The sequence below is a fragment of the Muntiacus reevesi genome, chromosome 9 (assembly GCF_963930625.1).
Source record: "Muntiacus reevesi chromosome 9, mMunRee1.1, whole genome shotgun sequence".
In the NCBI taxonomy this organism is placed as follows: domain Eukaryota; kingdom Metazoa; phylum Chordata; class Mammalia; order Artiodactyla; family Cervidae; genus Muntiacus; species Muntiacus reevesi.
Window position 1 is genome coordinate 5,344,891 of NC_089257.1, and position 22,639 is coordinate 5,367,529.

Here is a 22,639-nt window from a genome sequence, read left to right on the forward strand (position 1 = left end):
TAGGATTTCCTAGACCAGAATACTGGAGTGGGTTGTCATTCCCTTCTCCAGGGAATCTTACCGACCCAGGGATCACACCCAGGTCTCCTGCTTGCAGGCGGATTCTTTATCGCCCAAACCACCAAGGAAGCCCCGAATGCCCCGCTCAGCACAGACAATGGACAAACTGATAGTTATTGAAGACAGACCCACGGTGTTGTCATGTGATCTCAGTTTTAAATACTGACATTTTTTTGTGGCCATGTTTCACTGTTTGTGGGATCTTAGTAACCTAACCAGAGATTGAATCTCAGGCTCATGGCAGTGAAAGTACAGAGTCCCAATCATTGGACTGCTAGGGAATTCCCTCAAATATATACATTTTTTGACAAGTTTATTGTATTTCTCTATGACTTTACATACTTCAGTAGCACTATTAACAGAAATTATCTCCCTTATATATTTTCAGCTACATATTTCAACTCTTCATTTCCCTCCCATCACTTGATGACCTTTTACGTGTCTTATATACAATTCACATTATTAGGCAGTTTATAAGAAACATGAGAGAATATTTTATTTTATTGTACATAGGGGAATAAAATACATATATTTCAGTAAGATGCTATGTGGGGGCTATCAGAGGGTTTTATTCTGGAAAAGTTGTGTGGGAATAGATAAAGAGAGAAACAATTCAGAGGGTCACTGTGGGAAAAGAGGGGTCACCTGGAATTTGTTCACTAGCTGTGTAAGATACTTCCTGTCACGCTTTCCCCCATGTTCTGTGTGCATCTCTGATGTCTTTGTTGTTCCTCAAATAATAATAATAATAATAATAATAATTCAGATAACAGTTTCTAAACTCACTTTTCTTGAGCTAGGATATTGAGATTTAGCAATGATGGATACATTGCTCATTTGCACATTGGTTTTATGATTGCAAATCAGTGCCTATTTTTAAAATCATACTTAAGTTTGAATCCTAACTGTTATTTATCATTGGTTGTATTAAGTAATTGCTTAAACTTACTATTTACTTTCTTATTTGAGATAATTAAATATGATATTATTGATAAAATTACCTATCACTTTTAATATGTTTAAGTCATAGTCCTATAATTATAATTACTAACATGGCATAATGTTCTTAAATCTTTAGTTGCCAGGGTTGTAACACACTCCCTGGAAAAATTGTTTTTGGTAGAGGTATTGAGTTATTCATTGATGATTACTTTTTTCCATTTTTTCCTTTAATCAGGGCCAGGAGTAGGATACAGTCTTACCTAAATAAGGGATGAGACTCCTCTAGTACAGAATCTAAGAGCACACACTCAGTTTCATGGCTGATTCTGCATTGCACCATTGTTAAAGTGACTGCCTCCTTAAATATTCCACTCCAGGCATCATTGACTCAACATGAGTCCAGCCCTGCTTCTCAGTCCCCCACCCTTTATGTTTCAAGTTTTCCACCAAGCACAGTCTAAACATAGTGTCATGGACAAGAAATACAATCCTGACAAGATGGCCTGCGATTGAACCATGGCTTCACTTACCAGCGGTGTGACAATGCCAAGCGCGTAATCTCCCTCCCATGGTTCACCTGGCTGCAAAACCGACAACGGTTGTACCAGCAGTTAGCACTGCTACATGAATTAGTTCATTTGATACAATAAAGCAACGTAAAGTGTTTTGGCATTCATAGAAAGTCTATTTGAAAGCTAGCTATGCTAGCTATTAGTGTTTTTATTAAAAGCTAAATTTTATTCTAAATTTCACTCTCGGCTTTAACAGTATGAAAAACTGCTCTCTAATTTACCTTGGCTTGGTATCACATGGTTAATGTGGGGAAGAAATAAGATATTAAACAATCATCACAGTGTTATAAAAATCCCATACTTTTAGATGTGAATTCTCCACTAAATTTCTGCCAATAATTTAATAATATTATCACCTCTACTCTAGAACTAATAGGGAGAGCGTACATGACTTTGTAGCACATAGTGTTGCAATTTGGCTAATTCCTTTCATATACCTTTTTTCTTTCCCATTGATATTACATGATCTGGATCTAAGGACTGAGATTAAGGAAAATAGTTATTGCATGGTCTAGGAAAATAGTCCTAGTCTTCCTGCTTGGAAGCAATATAGATCTTAGAAAACGCTTGTTTACTTAACATATTGTTCATTATTTGATTCTGAAATTGAGTAAAGCAACAGACACTTTTAATTTAAAATGTTCAATCTTAAAAGAGGAAAAATTAATATACAAAAGAATAGAATTGCAATCTTTATAATTTTTATGAATAAAAGCATTTAATATTTCACTGATTACCTGAATAAAATTATTTCCAGTACTATATAAAATATAATTTCTCATTGTACAGATATGACATTTTGGTGATGAAATCTTGTATAACATGAAATAGGTAAGATTTGAGTTTGAATTTTTCAAGAGTAAAACAAGGTATACTTCAAGTATGTTTGTATATTTGATAAAACATGATACCTCAATCCTTGAAAATAATTTAAAAACATTATTGAAACTAAAGTTATCTTTATTATTTTATAAATCCTGAATTCTATAACTTTTCAAGATAATTGTTCTTTGAATTCCAATGGTTAAAACTTTATGTATTACTTTCTTTTAAATCTCTTATTATAATATCAAACTGAATAGACATATGCAATCATTTTTTGTTATAATATGTGGGCTCAAGTGAAGTTTTCTTTAATACTATCTATACCTACACTTTAGCTATTACATTTTTTTGGCATTTCAAAGTGACTTAATACCATTATTTGTTATAATTATTTGATTGCAAATTTTATTTAATAGAATCAGAAATATATAGAAGTTGCTTTAATGAGCAAAAATATTTGCTACCATGTGTAAAATTAATAATTTACACATTAAAAATCTGTGTACATGATTAATTTTAAATTTAAAGTAAGAATTAAGCCTTACTATCATTTTCATATTTACCTTTCTTACTTGAAATGTTGCTGATTTTTCTTACTAGAGAGGCTTTGAATATTTACTGTAAGTGGAATTACTTGTTTCATCAAAGTAATTCAACTGGCCTTTAAATATTCTATTTTTTCTAAACATAAAGTGCTCTTAAATAAAAGTAGTTATCACTACACAAGGGATCTCTGCAACTTGGCACATTTAAATTTCTAATTAAAATCATCACTCTTTGAATTCTCTGATTTGTTGTATTTTTTTTTTTTTTTAATTTTTCCCAGAAAGCTCTCACTACTCAGAATATTTTTTTTCCTTCAGTCTCTCTAGGGAACAGAGGACACAGTGCATTTCTCAGATGTGAACAGGGTGCTAAGTAATATCATTTGTGGGCTCCCCAGGTGGTAGAGTTGGTAAACAATTGGCCTGCCAATGCAAGAGATGCAAGAGATACAGGTTTGATCCCTGGGTCATGAAATTCACGTGGAGTAAGAAATGACAACCCACTCCAGAATCCTTGCCTGGAGAATTCCATGGACAGAGGAGCCTCGTGGGCTCCAGAGTCAGACACGACTGAACACACACACACACACACACACACACACACACACACACACATATTATTTCGGTTGATCAAATAGACAAGGATTCAATTCTTACCTTAACTGTTAATCGTAGTAGGAGGTTAATTGTAGCAGGAGAAAACTCTTCCTCTCTTTTGCAGCCTACCACCAATTTTTCCCAATCTTATTTTACATCTTCAAGATGTGAATACTTTCAGCCTCTAGTTACAATAAAATGAGAATCTGGAATAAGTCCAGCTGAGATCAGGGGAAAGACGCTAAGCAAAAAGGTTGTGAGTTATATGTTTCAAATGTGGAGAAATTTCTCCAACATAAAGATTGTTTAAAAATCTTGGCTTAGAGCCAGTTTTTCATGACCCCAAAAATTGGATGTTGTTTCCTATTATTTAGTAAAGAGTGATTTCTTAAGGTTTATGATTATGAAGTGAAAATATTTACAAGAGAGGGAACACATAGTAATGTGACAGTGGGAGTGATCTGGAAGGTTAATTAAAAGTATCAGGAGCCTTGTGGCCCAGACCCTGAGTAGTGGGGGCGGGCCAGGCTTCTCACGGGGACCGGATGCGTAAAGGACAGGAAGGGAGTGAGGCCGGCCAGGCTGAATCCTGCAGGGGTCCCCAAGACACAGCTGGTGCTGGGAAGCAGCCACAAGGCCTCTGGATCAGCAGGTGCTCGTGGTGACCAGTCGGCCTCCCGCGGGAGCCGGGAGGGCTGTCGTCCCCGGGGCCGCAGAGTCTGGACCAGCGGAACGGCTGAGCGCAGCGCAGCATCATGCGTAAATAAAGACCCTCTGCTGGGATGGAACAGAAACTCCAGAAAAGGCTCAAATACACACGAAAATCTGTCATTGACTGAAATAGCCTACCAAATTGGTAAAGCGTGGACATTTAAAATAACTGTCTTTCGGACAACTGGGCAGACTTGGAAAAAAACAGTATATGTATTTTTGATAACTGTCCCACAGCAGAATAAACTCCAAATGATACACGATTTTGTATATTTTAGAGTGAAATGATGAAAGTATTCTAAGAAATTATAAAAAGAGGTTTTATAATTTGAAGTAAGGAAAGTTTAACTCATTAAAATTTAAAATGCAGGACACACACACACAAAAATAAATATTTTTTGTAATATATTTTTGTGTAAAAATAAATGATTCTAGATGCTAAAAAGTGGCAAACCTCATAAGTATCAAATATAATTAATATAACAGAAAAAATTATTACAACTGATTTGAAATAAAGGGATCCTGGTTCCTTCTTTAATACAGAGGAAAAGTCCAAAGTATAAATATAAAAATGGGTAAAACAGATGAATTAACAATTCACAGAAGAAAATTTTTCTTTCAATATACAGAAAACATCTTCATTTGTTAAAAAAAAAAAGTAAATTGTAATCTGAACAATGATACAGTATTAAAAAATCTGAGACATTTTCCTATGCGCTGTATATGTGTGGCGAAGAATATCCAATCAACCAATATCACAACTGTGCTCACCCTTTGAATTAATCAGTAAGCATGCGCACATACTAAGATATGCAATACCGTGATTTTGTAACAAATTTGTGGCTTGAAAAAGTATGAATATTCTATGACTGAATGAGCCTTGATTTTGATATTGTCATCTATTCTTTTTTCTCCCATAGTTATATACCTTTAAAATACATTCTATAATTTCTCAAAAATTTCTAGTGCTTGAAACTAGACTGGCTTGTTGTGACCCAGTGCCTCTTAACCACAAATGAAAGTTATTTTCTGTTGTTGTTTTAGAGGTTGGAAAATTAAACCTGGCTGTAAGTATGTCCTTTTATAAAGATGCTGATTTGTTTTTCAAAGCAATTCAGTGGCATCGCCAGTTTTGAATCATATTTTTGTTGCTTGATTACTACTTTTTTATAATAAAAGTTAATTCATTTTTCTGAATTAGTTTCAGGAAAAATAGAAGCATAGCCAAAAATAAGAAAGAGCATTATGCTTTTTTCCATGATAGAATTTGCTCATTAAATAAAATTTAAGAAATAGAAGAAATTATGTATATACATATGATAAATGGTGTTCTAAATACGGCTTTTTAGGTTAACAAAAAGGATATGTACAGTATGATTATGATTTGGTTTGTTTAAAAATATGCTTAATACATGCTGTACGTAATTGCATTTTATTCATTTCTATAACTCTTTGGTTTTCCTCTGTGTGAAGTTGCCACAATTACGTTCGATTCTAGTTTGATAAAGATTTGACATTATGAATGATTCAAAGTGAGCATTCTCGGATGCCTCCCTTGGCACACGTGTGCACACATTTCTCCTGGTGCGTGGCTAAGGGTAAGATTTTCACGATGAAGGCAGGCTGTGTGCTAATATGCCAGCATCAGGTGAGAGCTTTCATTACTCCTCACCCTTTACGTACGTGATGGGGTGAGTCTTTTTGTTTATTTCATCCTTGTAATGAATGTGTCATAGATATCATTTGGTTTTAATCTGGTTTTAATTTGCATTTACTGGTTGCTAGTGAGTTATTTTCTTCTTTTCTTCTGGGTATTTAGATTAGTCTCTTTAGAAATGCATCTTCAAGTCTATTGTCAATTTTTCTCCTGAATTTTTGATTCTTTTGATTTAGAGCACTCCTTTAACAACAGTGTATTTAAACCTTTTATGTTGAAAAATTTCACTCTGAATATCAGTATTTCTTAGTCCAGGAAGTTCAACTGATTAATGTTTACGTTATGACTCATAATTTTATCAAAAACACTTTTCTTGCACCAGCGTCATGAAGTTAATAAACATTATCTTGGAAAAGACTCGTTATGCGTTTTTACTTAAGTTTACAAATTATCTGAGACTCCATTTTAAAATAAATTTTGTGAAGTGAAGGTCAAGCTCTCTTTTTTTGTACCACTATATGTATTTAAGTTAATATAGTTTATTAAAAGATCATCTTTTCTACATTTTCTGCAGTATGAACTTTTGCTTATTCAAGTGTGCCCATGTTCTATAGTCATTCAACAAGTATTCTCTAAAGCTTTCCATATGCAGTAATCTTTGCCAGCTGAAATCTTTTACTTTTAAGTAAATTATAACAATGTGGAGGGAGACAAACTAGAATATACATTATGAATTTTGGATAAAAATATCAGGAGGCCAATTGCTAGATAAAATATATTATATTGTTTTAGCACTTTGGCCACCTGATGCAGAGAGCCAACTCAATGTAAAAGACCCTGATGTTAGTAAAGATAAAGGCAAAAAGGAGAAGGAGACAGCAGAGGATGAGATGGCTGGATATTAATAGTGTCGTTGACTCAATAGACATGAATTTGAGCAAATTCTGAGACATAGTGGAGGCCTGAGGGGCCTGGCATGCTACGGTCCATGAAGACACAGAGTCGGACATGAATTACCAACTGAACAACAATGAATCAAATAAGCAGTGAATTTTTGGTGACAGAGACTAGTCCCTTAAATATAAGATCAGCAAAAAAATTAATTTCTTATAAATAGAAACACTAGGGAGATAACCCTGATATCAGAAAGTCAAGCATAAAATGGCAAGATCATGAGGATAACCAATTTATATTAAGGCAGGAAGCAAAATTCCAAATAATGTCTGATTAAGACAATAGCAGAACTAAGTGGGGAAAAAGATCACTAGCTCAAAGCAGTGGATGAGACGTTAAATATTAAACGGTCATTTTCTCAAGGCTATCGTGACAGCCTTATTTCTCAGAGTATATATCATGGGATTATACATCGGGTAACACCGTATAGAAAGCAGAGAGAAAAAAATCTTCCCTGTAAAAATGTCTGGAATCATGTCATAAGTATGTAATGTTGCTGGGTCCACAAAATAAAGGCACAGCCATGGGGCTTCCCAGGTGGTGCTAATGGTGAAGAACTTAACTGCCAATGCAGGAGACATAAGAGACGCAGGCTCGATCCCTGGGTGGGAAGATCCCCTGGAGAGGGGCACAGTGGCCCATTCCAGTGTTCTTGCCTGGAGAACCCCATGGACAGAGGAGCCTGGTGGGCCACGGTCTACAAAGTTGCAGAGAGCCAGACACAACTGAAGCAATTTAGTTCACACGCGTGATATGAACTGAGCAGGTGGAGAAAACGTTGGCTCACTCCATTGCTGATGGCAAACATAGGAAGGAGAAGTAATTTTACTGTAGAAGCCAAGTATCAATTGAAAGGGGATCGTGACAAACGGTACACCAATGGTACCACTGTAGAGATTGACGTCTCATCTCATCTCTCTAAACATCATCGCCGCGGGTCAGCCTGCAGTTAGAGCCAAAAATGACAGAGAGAAAGTCTGGCATGTTTGCCTTATCCTACTGTGACACCACTGATTCAAGAGCCAAGAATCATTAGTTGAACACAGAGCTCCTGGTTTCTAACTAGAAGAGGTTACGGAAAGTTACAGTTGGCCACATGGCAGCCATGGGCCATAACTGCCAAGACCAAGTATTCTATGTTCCCAAGAACAGAAACAAAATAAATAAAATAAAATATACCTTTGTAGTGCAGGCAAATATATATATATATATATATATATATATATACATACATATATATATTCTTTCTGACTGGGAAAATTTATGAATATTCTAGAAAGAGTGATAGATACATAACAGATTTCCAGGAAGGAAAAGTTACTGAGGAAAAAATACATGGGAATTTGAGAGCCTGGTCAACTCATTATGAGAGTATCGATGTTGCTTCTCACCAGGATAATCACATATAAAAGAAAAATATTCCAGAAAGAAACACCCAGATTGGGAACACAGAAAAATCCCCAAATAACCAATGTCATCACTGAAGTGAGATGTGCTTCTGGGTTTTGTGTGTATGTGTGTGTGTCTGTGTGTGTCTTTTGTTCTCTCTGTGAACAGAGTGAAATCAGTCATTTTAATTTTTGTATAGCTGTATATAAATATATATTTGCTGTTGCTGTTCAGTCTTCCAGTCATGTCCAGCTCTTCATGACCCCATGGACTGCAGCACTCCAGGCCACCCTCTAGCTCACCATCTTCCGGAGTTTGCCCAAGTTCATGTCCATTGCATCCGTGATGCCATTCAGCCATCTCATCTTCTGATGCCCTCTCCTTCTACCTTCAGTCTTTCCCAACATCAGGGTCCTTTCTAACGTGTCAGCTGTTTATATCGGGTGGCCAAAGTATTGGAGCTTCAGGTTCAGCATCAGTCCTTCCAATGAATATTGAAATACATATGTTTATATTATATAAAGTATACATTATACATATGGAAGAGTGCCTAGGTACATATATATCCATTTCATAATCTTAAATTTATCTCTATTTGTAAATATTATTAAAGCTATCTTAGTCCTTTTTTTAAAAGAAATGATCAAATATTATATATTTTGATTTTGTTTAGTTCACAAAAAATGTTATTTATTTCAAATATCAAAGATTATTTGGCTGATATTAAAATTACCCTGTTAGCTACTAAATATTCTGTAAAATGTTGGGAGGCAATAAGAAAAGAAGATATGCAGTAATTTTCTTCCACATGTATTTTATTGTCTGAATAAAATTTATGATTTTTGTGATGTGCACATTATTCTCTTCATAATAAATCAATACTCCAGAAAGCATAAATAAATAAGTCAGACATTATCTGAACTCCCTTCACTGTAAAGAAGCTCATTCTCTCTTCTAATACACATCCAGATACCGCTGACATATATACACACCACCTACAGAGATGCACATGTGAAATGTTATATGAATATATGGATGCCATCTCCCTTTGTTTTACAAAAATAGAGTTATATTTTATCCATACATTTATGCACTTATTACAGGTCTCAAAAGCGTGGGATTTCTTCACTGCAGTGTCTCTAAAGCACTGTTTAGACAGACTGTGCAGCATCACATGGTAAACGGACGCCCGTGTCTAAATGCTCCAACTGAAAGCAGCTTCCCTTTGCGTTGCTGGTGTTGTCTTTTGCAGGATTAGAAAAGCTTTTAACAAACATATTGGACAAGCACAGGTAGCCCTCATTCTTGGGCAAACATTTTTATGAGGTTTCATTGATATAGTTTTTAAAGTTAAAAAAAAAAAAAAATCCTACTTTTTTTTTTTTAATCACTGTTCCTAAAAGATACAGAATTTATTCAGGATGATTAGCATAAAAGCACCTTAATAAAAAGACTGCTTACATAGTGTATGTGTACACTAGATCTTTTGTAGTTCTATTGTAACAAATTATCACAAATTGGGTGGTTTAAGCAACAGAAGTTGACTTTCTCACATCTTTAAAAGCCAGTGTCCAAATCACACTGCTGGCAAGGTTTCCCTCCACAGGCTCTGAAGGGAAAGCCACTCCTCGCTTCTTTCAGCTTTCGTGGTCCTTGACCTCCTTTGCTTCGTGGCTGTGTCACTCCCGGTTGCTGCCTCCATCTTCATGTGATATTCTTCTATGTGTCACTGCATCTCTAGCCTTCACTTCATCTCTCTTCCCCCCTGATAAGAACAGTGATCACAGGATATAGTGCCCTTCCCTTACATTAAGATAATCTTGTTTGAAAGTCCTTAACTGAATTACATCTGCAAGGGCTTTTATTTTCTTAATAAGTTCAGGTTTGCAGACTATAACCTGACATATATTTAGAGGGATCAACATTCAACCCAATGCCCTTTATACTTTAAATTCCCAATATTCCTAATCCTAAGGAGACACTACCAAAGCAAAACCTGAAGCTACAAGCCAGAGGAAATGGAGTCACTAGAGAAGAGTCAGCACTGAGGTAACAAAGGATCCTTTCAGGGTTTGTACTCTTGCAAAACAGAGAAAGAAGGAAAAAATGCTAGAACATTCTAAGATTCCGCTACGCCCACCAACTTGGACGTGGTTGTTCTTTTCTCATCGTCTAAATCCAATCCTCAGTACAGAAAAGGACAGTGACTATGTCTGAAGGAATGGGAAGTTTCAAGCAAATTTCTTACAAGACATGACCCTGATCATTAGTTTTATAGCAGTTAACTATCATTTTATTGCTCAGGAAATCTCTTAACTCACTCTTTCCCAGTGAAAGGAAAGATAGGTCTTCAGAATAGATCATTGTCATGGAGATAATGTGTGCTTTGATAACCCAGAAACTCTTAACTCTTTGAAATTACGGTCCTTTTACATAATGTGAGATGGCAGTGATGATATTAACTATCATTTCATAGGAACATAGACATAATACTAGATGATATTTTCTGATGCATTTCATGAGAAACATAGAAACAAATTGCTTCCGTAATTTCAAGCCTTCGAGTCAGGTTGACAATTTTCTTAGTAGTTTTCTCAGTGCCACGGTGATATCTTTGTTCCTCAGCGTATATATAATGGGATTCAACGTTGGGATCAAAACTGTGTAGAAAAGAGAGATCAGCTTCCCAGTTTCTTCAGATTGATTCGGCTTGGGTTGTAAATAGGTGGTAGAGGCTGTGCCGTAGAATAAGACCACCACGGTGAGGTGGGACGAGCAAGTGGAGAAGGCTTTAGCCCCCCCTCTGGCGGATTGCAATTTCAGAATGTTGGAGATGATTTTGCCATAGGAGACAACAATCAGCAGAAATGGAACCATGATGAACACCACTGCAACTACATAGACTGCTATCTGGTTCACAAATGTGTCCCCACAAGCAAGCTTGAACACTGGGGGGAGGTCACAGAAAAAATGATTGATTGTGGTCGACCCACAGAAGGGCAGAGAGAAAACCTGCCATGTTTGCCCAATTACAACAGGAACTCCACTGACCCAGGAGGCAGTGACCAGCTGGACGCAGACCTGGGGGCTCATGGTCAGACCATAGTGAAGAGGGTTACAGATGGCCAGGTAGCAGTCGTAGGCCATCACGGCCAGGAGGAGACACTCTAAACCTCCAAACAGAAGGACCAAACACATCTGTGTAGCACAGGCAATGAAAGAAATGCGGCCTTTCTGGCTCAGGAGGTCTGTGAGCATTCTTGGGATAGTGACAGTTACATAACAGATTTCTAAAATGGAAAAGTGGTTGAGGAAAAAGTACATGGGGGTCTGGAGAGTGGGGTCAATTCTTGTTACCAGCACAATGACACTATTGCACGTCAGGATGGTCAGATAGAGGACTAAAAATATCCCAAAAAGAATCCGTTGGAAATTGGGAATATCAGAAAATCCCAGGAGGATAAATTCCATCATTGCAGTGATGTTTGATTTTTCTGTTCTTAATTTGTACTCCATCTGTAGATATGGTGAATTCAAGACGGTTAATTCATTCATGCTTTTGAGCAGCATTTCCCTTCTGTTAACTGAATTAGATGCATGAACTTATTTACATAGTCCATGCAAGTACTGTTGCCTTTGCCTTGCTCAGCTTCTAAGAAACGAGATTTGAAACCTCAGCAATAAACTGACGTGCAGTTAAAATCAGTTAGAGAAATAAAATCTTCATTTTTACACTTGGATGTAGTGATACCAGAGGCTTCCCTGGTATCTCAGCAGTAAAAGAATTTGCCTGAAATGCAGGGGATACAGGAGATGTAGGTTTGATCCACGGGTAAGGAAGATTCCTTGGAGCAGGGGACGGCCACCCACTCCAGTATTCTTGCCTAGAGAATTCCATGGACACAGGAGCTTGACGGACTATGGTCCATGGGATCACAAAGAGTCAGACATGATGGAACTGACTGAGCAGCAGCAGTAATATACCAGAAACAATAAGATGCATGCATTTTTATTTAGAGCTTATTGTGCAGCAATAATATTAAATTATTTCACCCCCTTTCAGGGTGAAGTTATATATGACACAGGCTTCCTATTGTTTTTCTTTGAGTTCATCAGTTTCATTTTCTGTACCTATTGACTTATTATATCTCCTTTCAATTCAAAGATTTCACTTAAAATTTTTACCTAATTCTTATTCAAAACATTTTAAGCCCTCCCATTTCTACTTCAATGAGAACTGACTTTCTTAGACTTATTCCTTGTTACTGGGGGAACAGATACGTGTAATCATATTGTCCTTCTCTGTGTACCTCACCCATCAGTTTGCTACACATGAAAAGCATTAGTTACATCATGGGATCCAATAACGTTCCCTATTCATACCGTTGTACATTGCATTACAAATGCCAGTTAATCTTTAACTCAGTCCATAAATATGACCCATTCTTCATGATATTTGGGGTTCCCTGATAACTCAGTCGGTAAAGTATCTACCTGCAATGCAGGAGACCCCGGTTTGATTCCCAGGTCAGGAAGATCCACTGGAGAAGGGAAAGGCTACCCACTCCAGTATTCCCAGGCTTCTTTTGTGACCCAGCTGGTAAAGAACCTGCCTGCAAGGTGGGAGACCTGGGTTTGATCCTTGGTTTGGAAAGATCACCCGGAGAAGCGAAAGACTACCCACTCCAGTATTCTGGCCTGGAGAATTCTATGGACTGTATAGTCCATGGGGTCACAAAGAGTTAGACACAACTGAGTGATTTTCAGTTTCATGAGATTTTAATATAGTTTTTCTTAACATATGTGATTCTCTGATCCATTGTCATCTACTTCTCTTACAACCAAATAAAATATGTCCTATGTAATTCTGTTATAATTTTATCTAATAAATGTAACTTTATTTAAACCCTTTGATTATTTAGTTTAGAAATGCAAATGGCAAAAGCATATGAGTGGGATTAACACACACACACAAAGGCCTGTTATCTTGCTTCACTTCAAGTTCATGTAATCAGATATCAGGCGGTCAACACTTTGACAATTCTCATAGCAGTTTATTAATGTTTGTTCTTCTAATTGTGTTTTCATATTTCATTAAATCTACTATATCTGTTCCCATCTTCCAGCCTCACAAACTATTGTTTTTGCATTAATACTTTGATAAATAAAATTGAGCCAGCAAATATTCTCTCATATTTCTCTAGTTCCACTAGAATTAAGTTTCAAAATTACCCTAAGTGTAAGTTTTATTATAAATACTATTATTATTGTAATTTCACTTATATCTAATTTTATTTTATCATTAAGAAAGTTAAGAAACACATTAGTTAATTTAAGTTATTAACTAATTTTCAGGTAAAGATCTCAGAATTTCATATTTTTCTGTTTTATCCTTTGTATCTTAAACCTCAAATTCAGAACTATTTTTAAATAAAACCATCTAACATCTTACCTTCATGGATTTACATGAAGCTATCTATGGGAATATAGATGTTTTGACCCTGTAAAATTTTATAATTCTTTTGAGTCAGGAAGTCACTGTCATTCTGGAGTATTCTTCAAAAATCAGTTGCTCTTAAATAGGAAGTAGTCACGCTCACCCTGGGGGACATTTTCTCTTGAGTATCAGTTTAATTTCTAGAAGACTGCTTCTGTTTGCTGATTATCTGCGTTTAAGTTTTAAAACTACTTTTTCTGTAGATGACTTGTCCTCTGCAGCTCCGTCTTGGCATAAAGGTTCCCCTCTGTGGGGGTAGGAACTTAGTAGAGAAATGGCACTCTAGTATACAGTACTTTCTGGAAAAAAATAAAATAAAACTTTCAATTTATCGCATTTCAGGCCGTTAGTAATTGCTGTAAATTTGTCTTCCTTAATTTTAATCCCATAATTCATCCAGATCTCATCTTTCACATCTTTAGAAAAATGTATCCCTTACTAATACACGAATGTGGTATGTTTGTTCTTTCCAACCCATTTTAGGTAAGGTTAGATCCTTTTTCAGAAGTGGAACACTCTGTTCCTAGACTAACTTTTGTGGAAATTAAGGTATGTTTTATCTGCTGACAAAAATCTGGATATGCTTATTCATGTTAGGGTATCTAGTTGGTCATCAGCGTAGGTATCTAACAGATTCAAAATGAAATGCACCTTAAATGTCTAGAGCCTGTTATGCAGAGTGAAGTAAGTCAGAAAGAGAAAGACAGATATCATATGTTAACACACACACACACACACACACACATATATATATGCTCGAGACAAATGACACTGAAAAACCTATTTGCAAGGTAAGAATATAGACACAGACATAGTGAACAGACTTGTGGACCCAGCAAGGAAGTAGAGGGTGGGGTAAATTGGGAGACTAACGCTGAGACATACACACCACCACATGTAAAAGAGAGAGCTAGTGGGAAGCTGCTATGTGCATAAAACACAGGGAGCGCAACCTGATGCTCTCTGACAAACTAGAGGTGGGAATGGAGTGAGGTGTGGAAGAGAGGTTAAAGACAGAGGGGACATGTATACACTTATGACTGATTTACTTTGTTTTATGGCAGAACCAATACAACATTGTAAAGCAATTACCCTCCAATTAATATTTTTTAAAAGAATAAACATTTAAACCCAATTGTTTAAGAGAGAAAAAAAGAAAAAGCAAAAAACAAAATAAAACAAAAAAAAAAACCTCTCCTACAAAATGCTTTTTCTATTTCAGCTACTTCCAGGCAGGTATGTAGGTAAAATTGTCAGGAATGAAGTTACAAGACCAATATCAAATTCTGCTCATAAGCATATTTTTTTTTCTTTCTGTTTAGAGATTCTTTGACAATTTAAAACACTATGAGTGTTTCAAAAATTGCATTTCTTTTTTGTTTTTTAAATTTGCTTCTCTTTATTGCAGCACAGTCCTAGTAAATTGGACCTATGCATTCTTTTTTAGGATTGATGAGGTATCCACGTCATTTAGTGTCATGCTTATTTAGAAATAAGAATTGCACTCATTATTTGTTTCAGCTAAGTTTTACTTACAAGATGGAACAAATTGAATGTCCATCACCCATGTGAGTAAACTGATCTAATTCCTAATTCTATTGTTAGGATAGTGAATTGAATATTTCTCTGTTCAATTCAGTATCACCATCACTCGAAATCAAATCTACAATCTGAGACAGTACCTCAAACATATCAGTGTAACAAAATAAAGAAACATCTTACAATCAATTACAGCACAAGTTTGCAGTCAGTGATGAAGAATCTCTGCTTGCTTTCACCCAAGGGTCCCGTTATTCCTACTTTTTCTTTGTAGTTTCCTACTGGATCTTCAGCTTGCAGAAACCTGAGATGCCAGACAGACAAAACATAAGGAAACAAATACACTATTCAGAGACTCTATACATAATAAACACATCACTTCTACCCATATGTCATTGTAGAAACTAATCACCTGGTCCAATGTAGTTCTGAGAAGGTTTAGGGAATGATATTCATTGTATGTCAGTAAAACAGATGTATTTGAAAAGCATAAAGCCAGACTCTGCTGCAGTCCTCACTTTTGGTCACTAAAAAAAGGGTGTTAGAGCATGCTGCAACATGTATACCCTTAGACTGAAGACTTAAAGTGACACATAACGGAATAAGTGTTTATGGTACATATTTATGCATATTAATTAGTTTTGTAGATATATTTGAACCTAACAATACAATGTCATTATTATTTTCATTAGGCTTTGATGTTTAAATTAGCAATAGTATTGAGGCATAATTTGCATAACATAAAGCATGACCTTTAAAATTCAATCAGTGATTAGTTGAGATATACTTGACTTACAGCATTATATTAAATTCTGCTGTACAACATAAATATACTTTAAATGATCATCACAATGTCTTGTTAATATCCATCACCACCCAAAGTTATGCATTTTTTTCCTGTGATGTGAAGTTTTTAAAATTTCTATTCAGTTCAGTCCAGTCCCTCAGTCGTGTCCGACTCTGCGACCCTGTGAACCGCAGCGCGCCAGGCTTCCCTGTCCATCACCAACTCTCCATTTAGTCCATTTAGTTCCTTATCTTAAATTTCTCTCAAATTATTTTCTAGTTTACTAAATAAACTTCCTGCAGGGTTTTCATTTCCATTGCTTTTTAAATGTTCATATTTTTGTTCCTATTTAAATAGTATTTTCGATGTCTACTTATTTTGCTTTTCGATGTGGAAATAACGGCTTCCCAGGCGGCGCTAGTGGTAATGAACCTGCCTGCCAACGTAGGAGACAGAGAGATGCGGCTTCCATCCCTAGGTCAGGAGGGTCCCCTGGAGGGGGGCTTGGCAGCCCACTCCAGTGCTCTTGCCTGGAGAATTCCGTGGAAGGGGAGCCCATGTGGGAGAACCAGGCTTGATACCTGGCTTGGGAAGACCCCCTGGAGAGGGAAATGGCAGCCCACTCCAGTGCTCTTGCCTGGAGAATCCCATGGACAGAGGAACCTGTCAGGATACAGTCCACTGGGTTGCAGAGAGTCAGACATGACTGAGTGACTAACACTTTACAGTGTTCACATATGCATTTTATTCTTTCTCTTTCTCTCTCTCTCTTTTGTTTTTTTTCCCCCACTGTATAGGCTGGTATCTCTAGTAAAATGTTGAGGAAAAAAAAAAATACTGTAAGAGAAAAATCCCTTTCCTTGGTTCAAATTACAGAAAGACATGTTTCAACATTTTTTAATTTAATTGTTTTGTTAACCCTATTGCTGAGATTAAAAAAAAAAAAAACAAAAAAATAACTTTAGTGTCATCCTTTACTGAAAGCATTCTTTAACTTCTTATTTCCTAAACTTAAGTTAAACACCATTCTATTATTACAAGTTCAATGTGGATCATTTTACTGTATGATTTATTTTATGCTTTTATGCTAAGTTATTATTTATCTAGTAACAGTTTGTTCCCCTAGATTATGAAATTTAAGTGAAAACTGGATTTTTCTTCTCTGTAATACATCATTGTAACTACACAATATAATTATGTGAAGCTGTTTTAGACATGAAAACCAATCAGTCACCATATGAATTCTCTTTAGTGATGACAGTCAATGCTTATGGAGGAGGACAACCATGCAGCTGACCCCTGCCTCAATACTGGACAATGCATGTAATACAATCAAATGATATTATTCTAAACCATAAATTTTGGATATAATTTGCTGTGCAGCAACAGAATATTGAAACAAAGGACTTCAAAATGAAGCCTTGAAGCCATGTTTAATATTTTACTTCAGTCCTTTCAATGGGTAATTTGCAGTAGCCACGGTGTCATCTGTTACTGTCATCTGCACATTATCTCCTCTGAAATGATTGCTATAATTTTTGTGTGCTTTTTAGATGTCTTTTTTGATAACATGATTTTGCTCAAAGAAGAGAACTAGCTGGTAGATGAATTATGGTCTTATGAAAAATAATTTAAACACACAGTATAATAAGAGAAAGACAGATTTAAAAAGAATATAAAAGAAAAAACCTTCCTCAGATTGCATAATTTCCCAATCAGTTTGACTGAAAATGATCCAGTGTACTGTCTGTAGTTCAACTCTTTCCATCTGAACAAATACAAGATCTTTCTAATAGTAATTTTTTTTTAGTTTAATATAGTGATTCTGTCTTATCAAGTATCATCCTTTACAACCAGGAAAACTTGGGGAAATAATGTACTAAATATCCCAAGTATTTTTATTTTAATTTCAGTTATATACTTCACCAAAAGAATTTAAAAAAAAAAAGCAAGAGATCTTAGAGAATGGATAACACTATATGGGTGAGAAATGATTGAATCCCATACATCTTATATCTCTGAACAGCAAACATGCATTCATATTTTTTGCATTAGTAAAAATTAAGGTAACAAATTATCAAGACGCTAGTGGCATGATTTGGCTACATAAAAAAAGCATATCTACAAAGAAGAATTCAGATAGAAGCAGAGAGCAAAAATATATTGCCACACTACAAAATTTTAAGGGTCATTATGCAGAATTTTATTTTTAATCTTTACAGTTGGATCAAATCAAAGTTGCTGAAAGGTAAAATGTGTAAAGTCAAAAGCACATAGATATTTAACGATTGTTCTCCAAACTTTTACCATCTGTATTAACTAAAAATATTATGAAAAGGAAAAAAAAAGTGCATGATAGTTACATGAACAGGAAAGTACAAAAATATCTATGGTTTTAGGGGAAAAGGTAGGTAAGTAATACTATATTTTCTCATAAAATTGTAAATCACCAGTAAATTTGTCGACTGAATATAAGATTGCCTAAATATATAGTTTCTTAACAGCAAGGCACCCTAATATAATCCTGATATTAGAAAATCCAGCATAAAACAATAAGGCCAGGAATGAATAAATATAATAAATATATCAATCATATGGAAAAAGCAAACTATTTCTGATTATACACTGACAAAATTAAATAGAGAAACAGAAAATGAATTTAAATCAAGCAGCTAATGCTTTACATTAAGGGAGCAGTTTTCTCAAGGCTGTTAAGACATCCTTATTTCTCAGAGTGTATATCAGGGGGTTAAACATCGGGGCAATAACAGTATAGAAATGTGAGAGAAATTTGTCTGTTCTGGAAGAATTTTTGGATTTAGTTCGTAAATATGTAACAATCGCAGAGCCGAAGAATAAAGTCACCGCCAGGACATGAGATGAGCAGGTGGAGAACGCCTTTGCTCTTCTGTTGCCGATGGCAACTTCAGGATGCTGGAGGTGATTCTAACGTAGGAGGCAAGAATCAGCAGAAAAGGGGCCTCGGCAAAAAGCACAGCAACTGTGAAGACCTGCATCTCACTCAGAAACGTGTCCCCACAGGCCAGCTTCAGTACTGGGAGGATGTCACAGAAGTAGTGACTGATTTGGTTGGATCTACAAAAGGCCAGAGAGAAAACCTGGCACATCTGCCCCATCTCAGCTGGAACTCCAGCGACCCAGCAGGCAGCCCCCAGCTGGACACAGACCTGTGGCTCATGACCAGAGGATAGTGCAGGGGCTACAGATGGCCACGTATCGGTCAGAGGCCATCGCTGTAAGAAGCAGGCTCTCTACGTTTGCAAATATAAGGAGAAAACTCATCTGTGTTGCACAAGCAAGCAAAGAAATACGTCTTTTCTGAGTCCAAAGGTTTATGAGCATTCTAGGAAGAGTGGCAGACACATAACAGATTTCCGAGAAGGAAAAATTACCGAGGAAAAAGTACATGGGAGTCTGGAGAGTCTGGTCTGTCCTGGTTAGGAGAATAATGATGCCATTTCCCATCAGAGTTATCACATAGATAAACAGAAACATCACAAAAAGAAACATTTGGAGATTGGGAATGTCAGAAAATCCCAAAAGAACAAGTTCCATCATTGAAGTGAGATTCACATTCACTAGATATTTTTCAGGTTCCATCTGTGAAGATAGTACAGTTAGACATTTATCTTTTTTTGCTTTGTAATTTTATAAATTAAAGGGACTTAGGGGAATCATTAATATTACATAAGATTTATATTTTCTCTAGTATTTTATATCCTAGACTAAACATAACTGAAGCTTAATGGAGAATATGTATGCTAAATTCTAAATATAAAAGCATAAGTTGCAATTCAAGGTTTAACTTTAAATAAAAGTGATATGTTTAAGAATTATGCACTTTCATTTTGAATCTGTTTGTGTGCAGAGCAAAATCTATCCATTTTACTTTTATTAAGGAAGAAAAATTCTGAAGCAGAAATATTTGATTCCCACTTTCTCAGTGGTAGGGCACCACCAAATTCTGTAATGCATTTTTCAGGAATTTCCCAACTCTTCCATCAGAACTTTTTCAAGAATGAAGCATGCCTTTCCTTTCATATTCTTCAATGATAGCTCTTACTTCTTGTGTGTGCACTTTATTTAAGACCATTCTGACTGCCTTTATCTACTTAAATAAACAACATAGCCATCAGGAATTATAAAGCAGGAACATTTATTTTTCTTTTACAGGGATGCAGCTTATGTTTGACAGTGTCCTTGACTTATCAGTTATTTAATTAATAGTGACAAACTTGAAGGAATTACATTGATGATATAATTTCTGAAACTCTGCCTGGTAAATCTATTCTAAAATCTCTTATGATGTGCCAGAGGCCACTTTCATTTAAAAATTATCATGCTAATAATATATATATAAGATGCAGCACATGAAAATTAAACCTGAAAACTATAAATTGTTTAAAATATGGCTAATACACAGTTGTCAACAATATCAAAAGCAGAGAATATATATTTTAGCTAGTAGGTAGGTGAGCAAATAAAGTTTAATGAGTAACTAGTGAGACCTACAGATACTCAAAGTTCTCCTGTGTTGAGATATACTTAGAAAATATAAGAATTTTATAAGAAAGGTGATTAGTAAGCTGCAGCTTTAAATAATATCTAGGAAATTGGAAAACACAAATTCCGTTGTGCTACTCTTGTGTTAGCAAGCTACTTGCAATAGCAGATTATTGAATTGTGTTAACATCAGGTTATATTGATATTATAGATGAAGAAACTAGGGCTCTAAGGTTTACATGATTAAACTAAGAAAAAAAAAAAAAAAGGTATTCTCTTTGACTTCCAGGATTCATGAGCATGTGAGAAGGGTAACAGATCCATAGCTATTTCCAAAAGGAAAGAATTGCCAGAGAAAGAATACATAGAAATGTAGGGGTCAAGACCAAAGTAGGTTATTAGAATTATGGTTCTATTGCCCATCAAGATAATGATATACCTAACTAAAAGCAACCCAAATAGAAGCCACTGGAGATGCTGAACATCAGCAAAGAGCAAGAGAAGAAATTCCTTCAATTTAGTTAGACTTTACTCTAGTATATTTCTTCTTGTTTTTATTTTTTCATTGCTGTTCTTTTTTTGTTTTTTTTTTTCACTTTTTTGTGTTTTCTCTATAGAAAAAGAAGATTTAGCAATTGCTTTTACTCCTTCATCCCCAACATTTCTTGTTCTTCAGTGCTAAATAAATTATAATTTCTAATTGTACAAGTCCAGCATTGTGATAGTTAAATTTTCAGCATATACCATGAACAAGATTCATGGTAAGATGAAATTTTTGCATGTTATTCTCAACAGTGAGCAATTTAGAAAAAATAACTACTGTGTGCTGTCTCTAAATTATCTATACTATACCTCTTTCTTGTAAATGTTTAAGTGTTTATTATTAAGGGAAATAAATATTAATGCTTTACTACTGCCATCTTTGAACTCAAGTCTCCATTACTTCGAAAAATTCAAATTATTAAGAAGATGTATGATAATATTCCATATCAGTTTGTCATTGGTCATATCACCATCTCTAACCTATCTACTTCAGTTAGGTCTGTATATGTAATATTAATTTACAAGCTAAATCATGTAAGTAATTTAAAATCAGTGTAGAACTCAAAATTACTTCATTATTTTAATTTAAAAGCATTTTTTTTTCTTAAAATAGATGCTCCTTGAATTCCCCAGAACTTGCAATTGCATGAACTAGATTGTTTTATATTCGTTTCAGCTCAGTCGCTCAGTCGTGTCCAACTCTTTGGAACTCCATGGACTGCAGCACACCAGGCTTCCCTGTTCATCACCAACTCCCAGAGTTAACTCAAACTCATGTCGATTGAGTCGGTGATGCCATCCAACCCTCTCATCCTCTGTGCTCCCCTTCTCCTCCTGCCTTCAGTCTTTCCCAGCATCAGGGTCTTTTCTAATAAGTTGATTCTTCACATCGGTGACCAAAGTATTGGAGCTTCGGCTTCAGCATCAATCTTGGTTTTATATTAAATCTCTTCTTAAAATATCATCAGGGATCTAATTAACTTAAAAATGCCCATTAAAATATACTGGCTCAAAACCAAGTTTATCTCCCCACGTTATATAAAATATATCAGTTTTTCAAGTCTTTAGCATTTCAAATAATTTAATATTATTATTGAATATTTTAACTGTAAACTATATTTGACCTAGTCAGAAATACATGGAAGTTCCTTTAACATATTACTCTTGCTATTATATATTAGTATTAGATTTTAAAATAAAAGTTATAAACTATAGCTTACAAGAATATAAAATAGTTCATATTTACCATTCTTATATAAGATGATGCTGATTTTATCTCACTGTAGAAGATGTAAATAATTGTTAGTTTACGTGAAACCACAGTATAATCAAACATTCAACTTAGCTTTAAAATATTCCGTTCTTTCCAAAATAAAGGGCTCTTTAATAAAGTTTCTCTACCCCATGAAATCTCTTTGACCAGTCACGTCACATTTCCAATTAAAAGCACCATTTGGCACTCTACCACTTATTTTTCCCAGGTAGCTCTCACTCCAT

At 35.4% G+C, this 22,639-nt stretch overlaps 1 protein-coding gene and 1 pseudogene across 1 annotated transcript; both read right to left on the minus strand.

Moving 5' to 3' along the window:
• Nucleotides 1–10,817: 10,817 nt before the first annotated feature.
• Nucleotides 10,818–11,786, minus strand: LOC136175288 (olfactory receptor 10AG1-like). The gene has a single exon (XM_065945607.1). It carries the CDS (start codon nt 11,766–11,768, stop codon nt 10,818–10,820), a length of 951 nt encoding a protein of 316 aa, XP_065801679.1. The 5' UTR covers nt 11,769–11,786.
• Nucleotides 11,787–18,760: 6,974 nt separating this feature from the next.
• Nucleotides 18,761–19,651, minus strand: LOC136175375 (olfactory receptor 10AG1-like; annotated as a pseudogene).
• Nucleotides 19,652–22,639: the final 2,988 nt, after the last annotated feature.

Excerpts from the sequence above, each read along its gene's own strand:
- LOC136175288 (XM_065945607.1), bottom strand. The coding sequence starts at position 11,768 with ATGGAGTACAAATTAAGAACAGAAAAATCAAACATCACTGCAATGATG.